The 16,394-nt window shown below is 37.9% G+C and overlaps 1 protein-coding gene across 3 annotated transcripts in view; it reads right to left on the minus strand.

Annotated features, from left to right (window-relative positions):
- Window positions 1-16,394, minus strand: part of DEPDC1B (DEP domain containing 1B) — a 112,823-nt gene that overhangs the window by 42,537 nt on the left and 53,892 nt on the right. For all 3 annotated transcript variants that reach the window (XM_003265969.4, XM_003265968.4, XM_012497109.2), the window contains 5 exons: window positions 14,770-14,905; window positions 12,862-12,989; window positions 12,109-12,239; window positions 10,188-10,235; window positions 6,160-6,300 (listed from right to left, as the gene is read on the minus strand). In XM_003265969.4, coding sequence (XP_003266017.2) covers window positions 6,160-6,300; window positions 10,188-10,235; window positions 12,109-12,239; window positions 12,862-12,989; window positions 14,770-14,905 — 584 coding nt within the window. The remainder of the gene's footprint in view (window positions 1-6,159; window positions 6,301-10,187; window positions 10,236-12,108; window positions 12,240-12,861; window positions 12,990-14,769; window positions 14,906-16,394) is intronic.

Here is a 16,394-nt window from a genome sequence, read left to right on the forward strand (position 1 = left end):
TACTCCCGACCTGGCCTCTGCCTTCTGCAGTGCCCAGCACAGGCCTTGCTTCAAGGGCCCATGGCCTCCCAAGTGCTCAGCACCCAGGGCCTTGGACATTTGACCACCAGGGACCACTGGCAAACTAGCAGGGGTGCCTCTAGGCTGGGTCCCTGGCGCCACTTTATATAAGCCAGCCTGGGGAATGGAGACCTCCACAGCTGTGGGGATAATGCAGCATCCAGGTCTGGAATTTTAGGGGGCTGTGGTGGTGTTGGGGACAGGAGACTGAGGCAAGTGGCCGGTGGACTTCTGGAAGTGAAGTCAGGGGAAATGTCTGTCCCTGTCCAGCAGAATAAGCCACAGGCTGGGGGATTCATTTTAAAACCTGCATTATGCCCTCACCTAAGTACTACCACAATCATTTCCTTGAGTGCCTGCTGTGTGCCAGCTGCTGTGCCAAGCTCTTTGTGTGTATCTGAACTTCACAAAGGCCTTAAGGCAACAGTTAATAGCATTATCCCATTTCACTTCTGAGGAATCTGAGGCTAGGGGATAAATAACTTGCCCACAGTGAGTGCAGAAGCCAGGACTGGAATCCACGTCTGCTTCTCTCTAGAGCCTGGACTCCTTACCCCTGAAGTTACTCTCCTGCCTTCTCTATGGTAGGTACTGTTCAGTTAGTGTTCAGACTTTAACAAGAGGAGCTGGCCCTGCTGCCTTCCTTGCCTCTTCTCTCCTTCCTTACTCTGGTGACTTCCTCTGGCCAAGGAGAGGATCTACAAGACTGTCTCTCTACTCCATGTAAAATGACTGGATTCTTGTGGAGAAACTGTGAAGTGGACTTGGGAAGCACACAAGAAAGCTACGCTGGAGGCTTGGGAAAAAAGAGCAGCTGTAGGCAAGTACTCCAATAGAAGCTCGGCCTTCACCGTGAGAACATGCCAGGGTTGGCCTGCTGGAGGCAGACATGTGGAGCAGAACTGAGTCACCCCAGCCAACCTCCAGACCTGGGAGGCCCCTAACAACAGCCTGCAGTCCTGGGAGTGAGCCCAGCTGAGACCTGAAGAGCCGCCCAGGCTAAATCACCAGCCTGTAGATTTGTGAGCTGAAAGGAGAAATGGTAAAGAAAGTGTTCTTGGAATTCATTTCTGGCAGAGTCTTGTGAGCTTTGCTTTCATTTGTTAGTGAAATGCTTGACATTTTTCCTTCACTTTATAAACATTATGTGTAAATTACTCAGAATCCTAATTGAAAATAATTTCCCATTAATGCAGGCTATAAAATACCATTTTATTTGAAACTATGCCTCAGAAATAGATAGTAAAGGGCACCCCTTTACACTCGCAAATTATACCCACAAATCCAGGAAGCACAATGTTGGGTGTGTGAGACAGAGACTTAAAGCTACTACCAAGGAAAATGCAGAAGAGGCAACTTTGGACAGGCATAGGCAAATGGCAGAGAGTGGCATGCAGTAGAGTCTGCAGCAGTGGAAAATCCAATTATGGGACACTAAACTTTAAAAGCCAACTTTTGCACATCTGCAATCTCTGGGTGACCAGTACCCTTCTAAGAATTTAATCTGCCTAGACACCAAGCAAGGGCCAAGAAGGAGGAAAGAGAAGCACTGGCATGCACGGTCTGAATGAGGAAGCCAAAGAACCCACTGCCCTATCAGTGTTTTTTCCTTCCAAGTCAGACACATACAGCGGACTTCCTTTGTGACCACTTGCTGACCACACATTATCTGCAATCATGAATCTTGGAAATAAATCATTCCAAATGCTCTTTAAAAATAAAAATAAATAGGCCGGGCACAGTGGCTCACACCTGTAATCCCAGCATTTTGGGAGGCCGAGGCGGGCGGATCACGAGGTCAGGAGATTGAGACTATCCTGGCTAACACAGTGAAACCCCGTCTCTACTAAAAATACAAAAAATTAGCTGGGCGTGGTGGTGGGCACCTGTAGTCCCAGCTACTCGAGAGGCTGAGGCAGGAGAATGGCGTGAACCCAGGAGGGGGAGCTTGCAGTGAGCCGAGACTGTGCCACTGCACTCCAGCCTGGGCAACAGAGCGAGACTCTGTCTCAAAATAAATAAATAAATAAATAAACAAAAAATAAATAAATAAATAAATAGCTTGTGTATTTAGTTACAGCCAGGTAATACCTAGGCATTTCCCTAAATTTCCACCTTTAATGAGTACCTAACTCCACTTTATTCTGACAATCACGGTAGGCAGCAATCATTATGTTTTGAGGTAATTCAACATCCTTACCTTGGCCCATCTGCATCTTTAAAAGCTCCAGCCAATACAAAATTAGCTGGGCATGGTGGTGCATGCCTGTAATCCCAGCTACTCAGGAGGCTGAGGCAAAAGAATCACTTGAATCCAGAAGATGGAGGTTGCGGTGAGCCGAGATCGTGCCATTGCATTCCAGCCTGGGCAACAAGAGCGAAACTCCATCTCAAGAGAAAAAAAAAAAAAAAACTCCGGCCATAAGCCCTGGGCTCTGAGAGCAGATAGCACCATTGGCAAGAACTTTGGACTAACATGGGCAAGAGCCCTCTGTCTGGTCAAGCACACAAACTTAGCACTCTCTGCAAAAAAAAAAAAAAAAAATTGTTTTCCCTTAAGAATTACCATGGGATAGGGACCCTGACATAACTTGAAGAACATAAGGGCAGAGAGGTAATAAGGCAAAGATTTCACTGCTCCAGAGGGTCTCCTTAAAGTCACTAGACAAAAGAACTAATGAATGGAAACCCTAACCTTAAGGATGTTTCTAGGTTAAAAATCACAGGAGAAGATCTCAACCTATTGAGTTAAACGAACCAGTGCATAATCAATCTAGTGAATGTCTATGGCATTTTCTATATTTAACATTTAGGAGAAAGGGAACAGCAAAGAGCTATTATCTCAGTATTCCAGCCTCCTAACAAATAAACCAGGAGTTGCAAGCTCAACTGCCTATGGGAGCAGACAAATGAAATAAATAACTGAAGAGAGTCAGGTGAACTTGGCTTCAGAGTCTGAGAAGCAATGAGGAGTATTAGAGATTTGGCAAATTGGAGTTCACACTCCTTAAACACTTGCTGCTTCTAGTGGAAGCACTAACTATGCAGCTCCAGCAGTTTGTATCACCAAAAATTCAAGCCCAGGGCTGCCAGATCTTCTAAATTTAAAAAAAAAAAAAAAAAAAACAGAAATATGAATTCTGATGTGAATCTCCTATTTCTTAAGGATTGGTGATTTAATTGAATTCTCTTTTTAAAAACACAGGTCAAATCAGACGTTTTCATGGTGAATTTATGTGGGCCATATTTGGCCTACAGATGAACAGTGTGGGTTCTCAGATTATACGGCCTACAAGTCACTCAATTTTCCAAAACAGTCTACCCTGCTCCTGTAGCCCTTTCTGCTTCCTATCTGCCTCTCTCTTTTCCTCAATATGCCAAATTATTGCATGCTACACATCTCAACGGACTCTAGGTTGGGTATGGAGTGTGAGTAAAGAATGCTACTCTATCTCAATCACCCCATTCAAGAGTCAGATGAGCTCTGACCTCACTACAAGGAATTGCTATTTGGAAATGAAGATCAATTAAAATGGAGTCAAACTGACTGGCAGGTCAGACAGCTGGGCCAAATTAAATAATTTTTTTAATATAAGTGACAAATAAGTCTTTCATCTCCAAAACTGCCAAGTCTTTTTTAAAGAATCTTTAGATGTCATATCTCATGTATCAGTGATGACTAACTGCTTTCATACAGATTTGCCACCAAGCCCAACCATGCCACAAGCAAAGGAAGAAACCTCAAAAGAAGTTCATTAACTAAGCTGAACATCACTTCCATTGAAAACACTGTAGAATTTTTAGCTTCTACACAAAGTAGACTTATTATTTGCTTTAAAATACTTTAATGATATCCTATTCCAATCAAAGTAAAAGGTTTAAAGGATGGATCAACCCCACTGGGATCCAACGTACATATCTAGATATTTACCTTTTTCCACAGACTCTAACAGGATTGCTATGTTAGATAATCTTTGTTAAACATATAAACAAACTGTGGTCTTCCGTATCTAGAAGGCCTTCTTCTTTCTTCTTCCACTATGTAAGGATCTAAGAAAATAGTTTTCGATGTAAGATATCTCAAATATATTCACTTGAGGCAAGGACTGGATGAGGCAAGGTTAATGTATTACCATCCATATGCATTAGTGCATTCCTGCTGATACCTAAAGGCAATAAATTCCCCCAATCTGCCCATCCTTTACCACCCTGAAGCCTCTAAAGATGATATATTAGAGGGCAGCTGACTCTGATACTAATTTAGAAACAGTCAGCTTTCATTTCTAGCTGAGATCAAAATGAATAATTGTGATAAAACAGAGCAGTGACATCGTAAATATAACTGATACAAATTGGAATTTGTTTTTGAAAAAGTTTCCAAAACAGATACTTTTAATATAGAACATTATAAAAATAGAAAATGAGAATGAAATCTAAGAAGTTATTTTTAATACAATCTTTAGGACTCTTATTTTACCAGTGGCATAAAGGCAGTAAGTGGCTGGTATGGTTTGGATCTGCATCCCTGCCCAAATCTCCTGTTGAAAGGTAATCTCCAGTGTTCGAGGTGGGGCATGTTGGGAGGTGATTGGATCGTGGGGGCAGTTTCTGATGGCTTAGCACCATCCCCCTTGGTGACACTGTTGCAACTGTGAGTTCTCCCAAGATCTAGTTATTTTAAAGTGTGTAGCACCTCCCCTAATCCTTTTGGTCCTGCTCCTGCCATGTAAGATGCCTGCACCCGTTTTGCCTCCTGCCATGAGTAAAAGCTCCCTTTGGACTCCCCAGAGGCAGACACTGCCATGCTTCTTGAACAGTCTGCAGAACCATGAGCCAATTAAACCTCTTTTCTTTATACATTACCGAGTCTCAGGTATTTCTCCATAGCAATGCAATTCCTAATACAGTTGCTGTAATAGGAATCTACCCAATTAGTCCGTAAGCATACTAAGCAACAGCAAATATTCATCATTAGCCATGATGATCACAAGTCCATGGGCCCCCAATTCTCCTTAGTTGCAGCCAAAATACAAAGAAGATCCAGTAGTCTCAAAACCCAGTACTAGGCCTAATCTTTTAATTTGTTCCAATGTTGTTCTGTGGGAAAACACTGACTCTTATTTACATGATTGATAATTGTTGTATTTTGTTATTATCAGGAAATCTATAAAAGCATAAAATCCAAAGTATTTCTCATGAGATCAGGTAACTTATTCACATATTGCTGATACTTTGTTACAATACAATGGCAGCATCCATAGTTTCCAAAATGAAAGAATGACATAGGGAAGGAGGAGGAGGAAAAGTAAGCAAGGGAAAAGAAGGGAAAGGGAAAGGCGGTTAAACCCAACAACATTCAAAAACAAAAGTATGCTAATTCCTACAACTTTACCTAATAGAATATGATACCCACACAATAATTTCGTCCTTAAAGCTCTTTTGACAAGAAAACAATAATACTTAATGAACAATTACAAGAACAAGAAAATCTGATTTCCAAGAATAAAGGAATATAAGAATGAACTATAACAATAATGTTGATTTTTTTCCTTTCTACCATGTTCCTTTCAGTGTAAATTCTGAAGTATAAATTTATACGAGGAATAGCTACATGTTTTAATTAATGATAAAGTCACTATATTTATTTCATATGTCTCAAATTACAAAGTCCTACAAAAAACCTGTTTCTTCTATAAAAAGAAATTAGATTTCTAAATGAAAATACACCTCCCACACTTGACTATTCATGAAGTCATAGCCAGAATAATAGATTTAGCCAGGAATAGTAAATGTCAAACTTACATTCTCCTCTGCCAATAAAGTTACAGTCTTTTGAATAAAAATAACATACAACATACTATATTCTTTCTTAAGAAACAAAAACTACTGGTCCTTGCTTTGAGTTTCTTAATAGAGCTTAACCACTTTCTTTTACTTCTTCGCAGAGCAACAGAGCAAGACTCTAGCTATGCCAAATACTCTATCAGTTTTTATTTTTAAAATGGCATGAGCTTTGGCTAATGGAAGTCTCAAAATGGTGAAAAATGAAATGATTCAATATCAGTGATGTAGATATATGTTCATTATATTCCAACTTACCCAGTACACTGACAAAAGCATCAAAAAGATGAAATGTAAGCAGAGGTTCTTTCAAGTGACCATAGTAATCCGCTATGGTCTTAAAGACATCTTTTTCAAATCCCAAGTACGTAGGCTGCTTCAAATCAGAACAGTTGGGCCCTATTTTCAAAAAGAGAGTGAAAGAGAAATATTAATGGAGTAATTACCTCTAAGTATTATTCTCTGTGAATATGTGTGGCATGTACAGATATTCAGATATTTGACATATACAGAAAAGTTTTTATGGGGAAAATTGACATTAATTAGGCATTCTACATTGATATTAATTAAATAGACATTTTACATTTTGCCTACACAAATATGCTTTATGTCTGAATTGAAATCTATTATAAAACAATGAAGAAAATCACTGGCTTACTTCCATTTTAAAAGAAACCTTCAAGAAAAAAACATTCTTCTGAAAGGCATTTTTATTAAATGTAAACAATAATTTTCTTTGAAATACTCAACATTATCCTAGTCTTAATAAAGTTGACCAAGATAACAATAGCTCACATATGTAACAGACAAGGTATAAAGCAATTTTTAAAGATTTTCATTATTTCATCCTTGTTTTATTATAAAATCCTACAGTCATAGAGTTGAGCAAAATAATCAATTTCTGCCTCTATTTCAGACTAATACATATTTAAACTTAAAAAAAATCCTTAAAGGGGAATTTTATATTTTGTCTTAATTCACTCTGATTATAAACTGTTTATTTGATCACTGACCAACCATCAAAAGACAGTTTATCAAGCAAAGTCATACTGCAAAGTTGAAGCAACCATTGAAACCCTGAAACAGCCTGCTCCCAACCATAACCTACTCCAGCAACAAGCAACGAAAACATCCACTTGTGTCTGGCCCAAAGAGGAACAAGAAATGTTCTCTACAGAGTTGGCAACAACTGCTCCACCAATCCATCCACAGACCACACATTTACACTGCCAAGTTGAGAGATGAACTGGAGCTGCCTGTACCTTGAGGAAAATAGCAAGTCGTCCCATGAGGAACAGTGTAGCCAGCCTTCTCTATTTCCATTACAGCATGGAAGAAAGGACCACATCCTCATTGCCTAGTTCTGGCTCAGCAGAAGACTAAACAACTGTACCCAAATAGACCTCTACCCCCAGAGGAACAAAAGCAGCAGCCAAGATAAATTGAAAGGAAATTCTTCCTACAGAATCTCTATAACTAAAGAAAGGGGATCAAGCTAAAAAGGACAGTAAAGCATTCTGGGTCTTTACATTTCAAGGTCACTGTGACATGATCAAATGGCCTCTTCGGCCTCCTTAAAGACTCTCTTACCTTTCAATATTCTGTTATCTTCTTATAAAATAATTTGATTGGCTAAAATAATGAAAATTGTGAAATATCTATGCGTGTGGCACAGCATGAATCCAGCAGCAAAGGTAGCTGCCATTTTGCTTGCCTCCTGCTCTGACATATCCCAAGCCTAATCAATTAAAATAATTAGGTTGATATGTCTCAGCAAGCAATACACATTGCCTAGAATTACTCCCTGTCAGGATAAGTATGTGGTTCATTCTAAGCAGTTGCATCCTTCTTAAAAATATGCAAAAAACTTTTAAAGGTTTCCCTAAAAACAAAAAACAGTGCATGGTGAGCCCTATGAGAGGAAGCCATATTTTATGACCTTTTCTTTTGCAGTCATCTTGAACTTTAATAATATTTAAATTTTTTTTTATAAATGTTATTCCTGACTGATTCTGGAAAAGAAATGCTTTGACTTTTTTGTGTCTATTTTTTATTGAATCCTGGACATGCGCAAAGAAGAAAAATACAGTTAACTTGGTTTTGCATTTATGTAGCCAGCATTGAGGCTGGCCAACAATGAATGTATACAGGCCCATGTGCACACGGGTGTGACAATAAACACAGATGGGCCTGAAGAGAAAGAGGTGAGCAGCACCTCCTTCAGAAAAGGAGGCAATAGGCCTTCAAAATACCATACAATCAGCCTATCCTTTCTGTTCCCTTTTAGATGACTGAAACACAAATTGGGACTTACTAAGGATAGGACGGACAAGAAACAGGTCGTGACTTTGGTGGACTCAAAGTAGATTCTGAGGGTCAACAGGAATTTCAGAAAACATAGTGACTTTATAAAGTTACTCAAAAGGTTAACCTTGCCCTTTGGCCACCTTTATTTGTTTGACACATAAACAAACATCTTTACAGATATGCCAGCCACTCATAAAGCATAGTACTTGATACATATGAGACAAGTTCCCTTTTCCCAGCACTTGCCACCTAGTATCACGCCACCTCACACGCATGAAGATGATTAGTAATTCACCCCTCACATCTTTGCTCTCCATTGATAAGAAATTCCAGTTATTCTAAGCTTTCTGCAGAAGTTTTTTGGCTTTAGGTGCACATGCTGCTTGAGGGAAAATTATGTTCTTTACTACATTTCAGTAATCATTGAAAATTCAACATCATAATCATCTTACTATATATTTTACAATATATTACAGGCTAGATGGGTTATACTAGCTTCCCATGTTCATTCCTAGCTGATCAACTTCTTTTTTTTTTTTTTGAGACGGAGTCTTGCTCTGTCACCCAGGCTGGAGTGCAGTGGCACGATCTTGGGTCCACGCCATTCTCCTGCCTCAGCCTCCCAAGTAGCTGGTACCACAGGCGCCCGCCACCAAGCCCAGCTAATGTTTTTTTGTATTTTTAGTAGAGACAGGGTTTCACCATGTTAGCCAGGATGGTCTCCATCTCCTGACCTCGTGATCCACCTGCCTCGGCCTCCCAAAGTGCCGGGATTACAGGCGTGAGCCACCACGCCCAGCCTGATGAACTTCTAAAACCTTGATTTGCCAGTTCGGAAATGGGAAGTTTAACTTCTCATTTATACTCTCTATCTCATCATTGTCAACCCTAGACAAAGATGTAATTTAAATTTCATTGACTTCAAATGCCTGAGCAGGAAGAATAACAAGCACTTCCCCAAGCAAAGACCATAGTACTCTGCATCTCAGAGGCTCCAAATTTTAACCAAAAACCAATGAAAATGTTAACAGTTAAACTCAGAGAACCTTGGGCTTCACACAAACTAATGGTTACTATTCATATACAGAAGGATAGTATAGAATGAATGAACAGCATTCATCTTCAAAAGGCTATTCAAAATCATAGGATCATGTTCCATATACTACCACTAAGATTCCCCACATTAAGCTTAAGAGTTATTTTAGTTTCATTCTATACTCAAACAAAACCAATTCCAGTTAAACCCATATTTTAGGGTCTACTAATTTATGAATTTAAAGGGAATTTACACCTATATCTGTAATGCTAGTCCCGTACAAAAGAAATGAAAAAAAACTACTACGTTGTGGTATCTGTGAGACTCAAAAGGCACCCCAGACCAAATATCACTATTATCAGTCAGCCAAAATAACTAGAACTCTTTCCATCAAAATTATTTGTTTGGGTTAAGGCATTAGAATCCCTTCTTTGGGTTAACCCTTCTGAAAATTCCCAGAAGAATGGTAGTGTTTCTGAGATAATATAACAACTAATGCCTTTACAGTGCCTATGATATTCAATGATATGGAAATCACATGCCTATGAAATGGATTTCATATACCTATAAAAATCCTCACAGGGACCACCCTGGTCCAGGCCCTCTCATCTAACATCCAAATTACTGAAACAGTCTTTCTCATTTCTCTACATGCAGGTTCTTCTCCTTCCAAACCATCCTTCATCCTGTGATGAAGCAATTAGAACTAGTGTGGATGGATCTACTAGAAAGTAGAAGTACTAAATCCCTTTAAAACTGTTCTAGAATGCAGTCCTTTCACTAAGTCAAAAATTTATCACTAAAAGCACAGTAGTCCCAAAATAATTAACAGCCAGTCTCACAGGTGTCAAATCAATGTTCAGGCCATTGAGCAGAAATTTTTTCTAACTTAGGGCACTAATTTCTGTTAATTTCACAAAACTGGCAGATAATTAGTACTTACAATTTGCCAAACACTTCATAGCTGACAGCACCCAATGAGGAAGTTCTTCTGAAGGAAAAAGAAAATTTTTATTCAATTCCATATAACTCAAGAAATCATATACATACTTGGTATCATAAGAATGTATTACTTGCCCAAGTAATATGAACCATATCTGCTAATCACAAATCACCAATTTATGTTATTAGAACATTTAAAAGATGGAAACCTTTCCTTGTCAGCAGTGTTATAACATGCACTTACATAAATCATGCCTACGGATTTCTCTAAGGACACAATGCACCTTTTTAAAGCTATAGTAAAAAGAAAAAATGTATAGTTTGCTCCAAACAAACCAAAAGACAAACCAATTATTTTAAGAATTACAAAAAGAAAAAGAAAAGAAAAATTATTAGTCATCAAACACATTTGTGAAACAAGTTCATCAAACACCACCAGCCCCTCAAAAAGGGTAATTCTGTAGGTCCAATATAAGTATCATTTTACATGTTTCCATTTTCAAAATGCTTTAGGCCAAGAAAGTTCCACTGACATATTAATGTTAGGCTATTAGTATTAGGACAACTTTTAAATAATAGTAACTGAACATTGCTACAAAAAAATCCCAGCTGAACCATTTGGTACAGAATCTCTTCCCTCCACGCCCTGCCACAGACATCTGATGAGATGGGCTAGCACTCAGGCTGACACTTCATCTTCTCTATTTCTGTAAAACTGCGAAGACACTTGTTGAATTGTGTTAGATCTAATGAACCGGAGTCTTGTAAAATGCTCTCTTCTTTTTTAAGATCTTACTTAATAAAATGAAAGATGATTGATCATCTAACTGATAACTAAAAATATTAACTTGCTACACTCAGAGAACGTGGAAGAATTTTAGATGTATTTCAAAGGCTGCACTCTCCCCCTCATTCTATGGAACTTAATTTTATAGGTTGATATTAACCTCAAAACTCATAAAGTCACCACAAACTTATTTGTCTTGCATTGTCCTCCATTCCTCGTATAGGGACTATAAAAGGAGAAGTGTTTCAGGTCTGAAGATAGGTTCTGCTCCTGTCAGGAAACATGGCATAGAAAAACCTCTTCCCCTCTCACCACTACTTAGGCTATTCTGCTACATTCTGTCTGCTTCCCAGGAGCCTCCAGCCCTAAATTTAATCATATTTTTAAAAAGTCAAAAAGTATTATGCCATCTTCCCACATCCAAAGATCATCAAGTTCCAGCCAATTCCCAGCATCAAGGGTTTGCACTAAAGGAAGAACAAATCAATGAGCCCATCCAAATCTGGTCCTTATCCACAGAAAGATTAAAATCAGTGTGGGGACTGTGGTCCACTATCAGTACCCTAACCACATTTTTACAAATCAAAAGCCATGTTAGGTGGCTGTTATATGGTTCTTTTGTTTGTTTGTTTGTTTGCTTTTTCTGATTTGTAAACTGGTCTATGGTGGGAAATATAAAAAATTAAAGCAATATCAACATTTCAAAAACTACCTTATTAAAAAGAACCAAGACTATTCCAGAAAATCTAACACAGAGAAAACAAAACAAAAATGTGAGAATTCTAAATGCAATCAGACCCCAGGGCCCACCTGAAAACTGACTCTAACTCTTAGTTATGTATTGAATATTCTCACTTTTCAGAGATTTCCCTGGGAATATGAAACCACTTAATGCCCAAGGTGGCTAATACTGAACTAGCTTCTGGATGGATTTTGCTGAGGCTCTCATTCCTAGATACTCATCTTCCTATGACATTCCCTTATTCCAAACAATTTGTTAAAAGGTATTAGAAAGAATATATGTAATGAAGGAACAAACTTATTCAGGTTTAGGGAAGGGTCAGATAGGAGCTGCTGGACCTATGCAGCCAATATATTATGTCTATAAGTAACAAAATTATATTTATGCACTTACTTGACTTGTCATCAAGAATAACAACTCCCTGCTTGCTAACACTATACACATTATGGATGATGAACTTCGAATTGACAAGTTTGATGTCTAAAACTTCTTCTAAGGAATCCAGGCCAAGAATTTTCTGTAAGCTAAAATATAAGTAATTATATTAATTAGTTCTGTCTTTAATATTATATTTACTCAAAAACCTGGTACTACAAAAAAATCAATCTTTATAATGCTTTATTTTCATGCATTGCACCCAATCTTTGTGGGGCAAAAAGGGTAGAAATGGAGTACAATAAAACAAATGTAAAAGATATCCTTTTGCTATTAAAATTTTGCCTCACAGGTTTAGTAACACCCCAAATGACAAGAAAGTAATTTTGTAAGTAAAAATACTACAATATAAAAACTAACTTATCCAATGATAAGAAACTACTATTAGCATATCTTCATGAGAAACAAAATTTTGCTGTATATGATTGTTAACTTTATACATACAGTACATCAGTATCTAGGAGACCAAATTTTCTATTATGTGTTTTATTACTCTTAAGAACTTTTAAACTCCTAACTTAACTATTATGTAAACAGCAGGAGATAATCCCCAGAATTCAGTTAAACTATGTTTGCTGATCACAACTGCAAATAATGCAAAGTTGAGATTTTTATACATAATTTCAGAAAATTAAATATGCAGAGAGTGAAGAAGTAGCAAAATAGGAAAGAATATCGCTAAAATTTCTCATTAATATCAAATGTACGTACTATGATAATGTCATAGACTTCCATATCTCTTCTACATTGGCCTCTGTCAGCTGTCTGCGGTGGACAAGACGGCAAGCTGGCACCTCTCCAATTGCAATACTGTGACGCTTGTACCACATCTCAGAATTCTAATGAAGGGGGGATGTAAGAAGGGAGGGAAGGAGAAACGGTAGAAAGAGAAAGAATAAATATTTCAATATAAGGTGGTGTGATTTTTATAAGAAATGTCTTTGATTTGGTTACTTGTAACTTGATTTAAAATAATAATTAGAAATATAAACTAACTTTCTTTACATGGACCTCAGAGAAATAAAGAGTGATTCTTAAGACTAGGTCACATTATGAATGAATATTCATGAATTACAAAAGAGCTATGGCAATAAGTATGGCATTAACTAGCTAATTTTTCCTGTGGATGTTTCAACTAATCAGTGAAATAGCAGTGAAATAAAATTTTATTAATTCAAAATTAAGGGATACGTATCTAAATTCACACACTGTACAGACTGATTATTGAAAATGGAATTAAAATGTATTACTTTTGAGGACTGTCTATTTTTCATAAGCAAATATCAAGTAAGTGCAATGTTCGAAAGTAGCCCCCAAATCTTAGGCATCTGCAAAAGGCTCCATAAGGACAGCTGAAGATGGCAAAAGGAACAGAAGTTTTTTTCTTGTTTGCTTTTTAGCATTACACCTCAGTCCTGGTGGTCTTCTACTGGGGATATTTTAAGGAAAAAAATGTGAAAGAAAGAGGCAGTCAATTCTACAATGAGCTTCGGTTTTCCAAGACTAGAAGAATCTACCTTTGTTTATATATTTGGTCAGGGGCTATTACACAATATTCCACACCCTAACCTTCTTACCCTCAACTGGCAATAATAACAAAGTTAGGAGGAAGAGACAAAGAGGAAGAAGAGTAATAAGTTATAGAACGTACGGGAAAAGGGGATTACAAGAGAGTTTTAACAGAAACCTGCTCAGTCTGAACATATAAAAACAGCTGGCATATACAATTGACCCTTTATATTTATGGATTCTGCATCTGTGGATTCAACCAACCATAGATCGAAAATATTCAGAGGAAAAAAATGGATGGTTGCATCTGTACTGAAGATGTAGCATTTTCTTCTTATTATTATTCCCTGAACCAGGGGTCCTCAACCCACAGGCCATGGACTGGTATCAGTCCACAGCCTATAAGGAACCAGGCTGCACAGCAGGAGGTGAGCGTTGGGCAAATGAGTGAAGCTTCATCTGTATTTACAGCAGCTCCCTGTTGTTCACATACTGCCTGAGTTCCACCTCCTGTCAGATCAGCCGCATTAGATTCTCAAAGGAGCATGAACCCTTTTGTGAACGGTGCATCTGGGGGATCTAAGTTGTGTGCTCCTTATGAGAATCTAATGCCTGATGATCTGTCACTGTCTCCCATCATCCTCAGATGGGACCATCTAGTTAAAGGAAAACAAGCTCAGGGCTCCCACTGATTCTACATTGTGGTGAGTAGCATAATTATCTCATTATATATTAAAATGTAATAATAATATAAATAAAATGCACAATAAATGTAATGCACTTGAATCATCCCAAAACCACCCCCACCCCCACCACAGCAGCCCTGGTCCATGGAGAAATTGTCTTCCACGAAACCCATCGCTGGTGCCAAAAAGGTTGGGGACTGCTGCCCTAAACAATACAGTACAACAACTATTTACATGCAAGAGTGAAAAACTGCAAAAGTCATTCTTTGTTACTGGTCTCCCAGCTGTTGGCAGGTATGATTTTATTTTAAGGTACCTTTAAACTATTGTTCATAAAGGACCACAGAAAGACAGACCAAGCCTAGGAGTTCATGGATGATTCTGCCTGCTGCCAGCCCCTCCGTCTTTCGGTCGTGGCACTTACCATCACAACTGGCCTCACTGGGATGTTCTCTTGTGAAGTGCCTGGTGGGGGATCATTCCATTCTGGAAATTTAATAACATCCTTTCGGTATGGGGGCTTCTTTGGATATGGTTTCAGGGGTGATGAAGGAGGAAATCTAAAACCCAAGAAGAAATTCTCTATTACTGCAGTCAGTGGGAGACACAGATATTTTAACAATAGTCTCCACTTTTGTGTACCTGAAAATTTATACAATAATTTGTATAATATTTATACAATAATTACATAAATTTTAATTTTTTAAACTGCTCTACACCATACCTGATAAAGAACAGAAAGGTGATTGAATACATATTTTTTATCAGATAATCTTTTTCTGTAGGCTTGTTAGAAAAGGATACAATGCATTACCTTGCACTGCAAAAGCAATGTAAGAACTCTAGTTCTTAACGTTGACATAAAAGGCAGTGGGTTGTTGACTTTTATTTTGACTTTTTATTTACTTAAGCCAAAATAACAGTTTAAAAATCTTACCCATGTTATCCATAGAAAAAATCATACAAATAACTAAAGACTTTATCTCAAAGCAAATGCAGAAACAAAGAATTATAAAATGTCCATAGTGTTCAAGGGAAGTTTATATGAAGGTGAATCTGGAGACTCACCAACAAGAGTACTGAAGGAAACAGAATGTGTCACCTCAAAATATTCCTCTTTGACATAACTTTTTGGGGCTAAAGGCCATTTGAAGCAGATACAGAAAAGTGCTCTGTCTTTCCTCTGTTTGCCTAAGAGCAGGAGTATTATTAATATAAAGACAAAAGGTCTATCTTTCCCTCTTTCCTGCCTCAAAACAGTATGTAAATTCTCCTTTACAACGCTTATCAGCTTAGAGACTGCACCAGAGGCATCTAAGCAGACTTTATTAGTTTCCCCATAAATTTACCTTCCCACACCTTCCTGCCTTTGGAAGCCTTAAACTGCTTTCATGTGTCCTGATGCTTCTCTAAAATTTATTGCTCTTTGTTGAAGGCCATATAAGCTGGGACTCTAAGGCACTGCATCTAGTTATTTTTCTCCCACGGGATGTGCACTGCACACATTAACAAACTTGCTTGTTTTTCTCTTGTTAATCTGTCTTTTCTTGCAGGAATATGTCCCAAGTATGAACATCTGAAGGTTGAGGAAAACTATAATTTTTCATCTTCAAATAGAGAAACATTTCAAAAACAGTCACAATAGATTTGAAAAGGAATGACTAGTGGAGAAAAGTTGCATTTCATCTTTTCTGAAAAGAATATCCAATAACTATTTTAAACATCAGTTTTGGGTCAGTTAAAAAAAGAGAGTTCTGGAAATCACTAAATTAAGTTAGAGATAGCTTAAAGTTTGGTAATCAAGTTACCAAGGCAGGTGTTCCCAAAAGATTCCAAAATATAAACTAAATGAATCTCTATAGCCAAAGCATCTTTCTTTATAAATAAAGGGTGGCTTATAAAAGTCCAATTTTATTTCCTACAAGTCAACAATCCCAACAAATGCCCATTTCTTGACAAAGTACAGCATTTATGCATGTGTATGTGCACATATGCTCACATACAGGTAGGATATTGAATGTAATTCCAGGAGTTCACAGATCGCCCACC

The sequence above is a fragment of the Nomascus leucogenys genome, chromosome 18 (genome assembly GCF_006542625.1).
Source record: "Nomascus leucogenys isolate Asia chromosome 18, Asia_NLE_v1, whole genome shotgun sequence".
Taxonomy (NCBI): Eukaryota; Metazoa; Chordata; class Mammalia; order Primates; family Hylobatidae; genus Nomascus; species Nomascus leucogenys.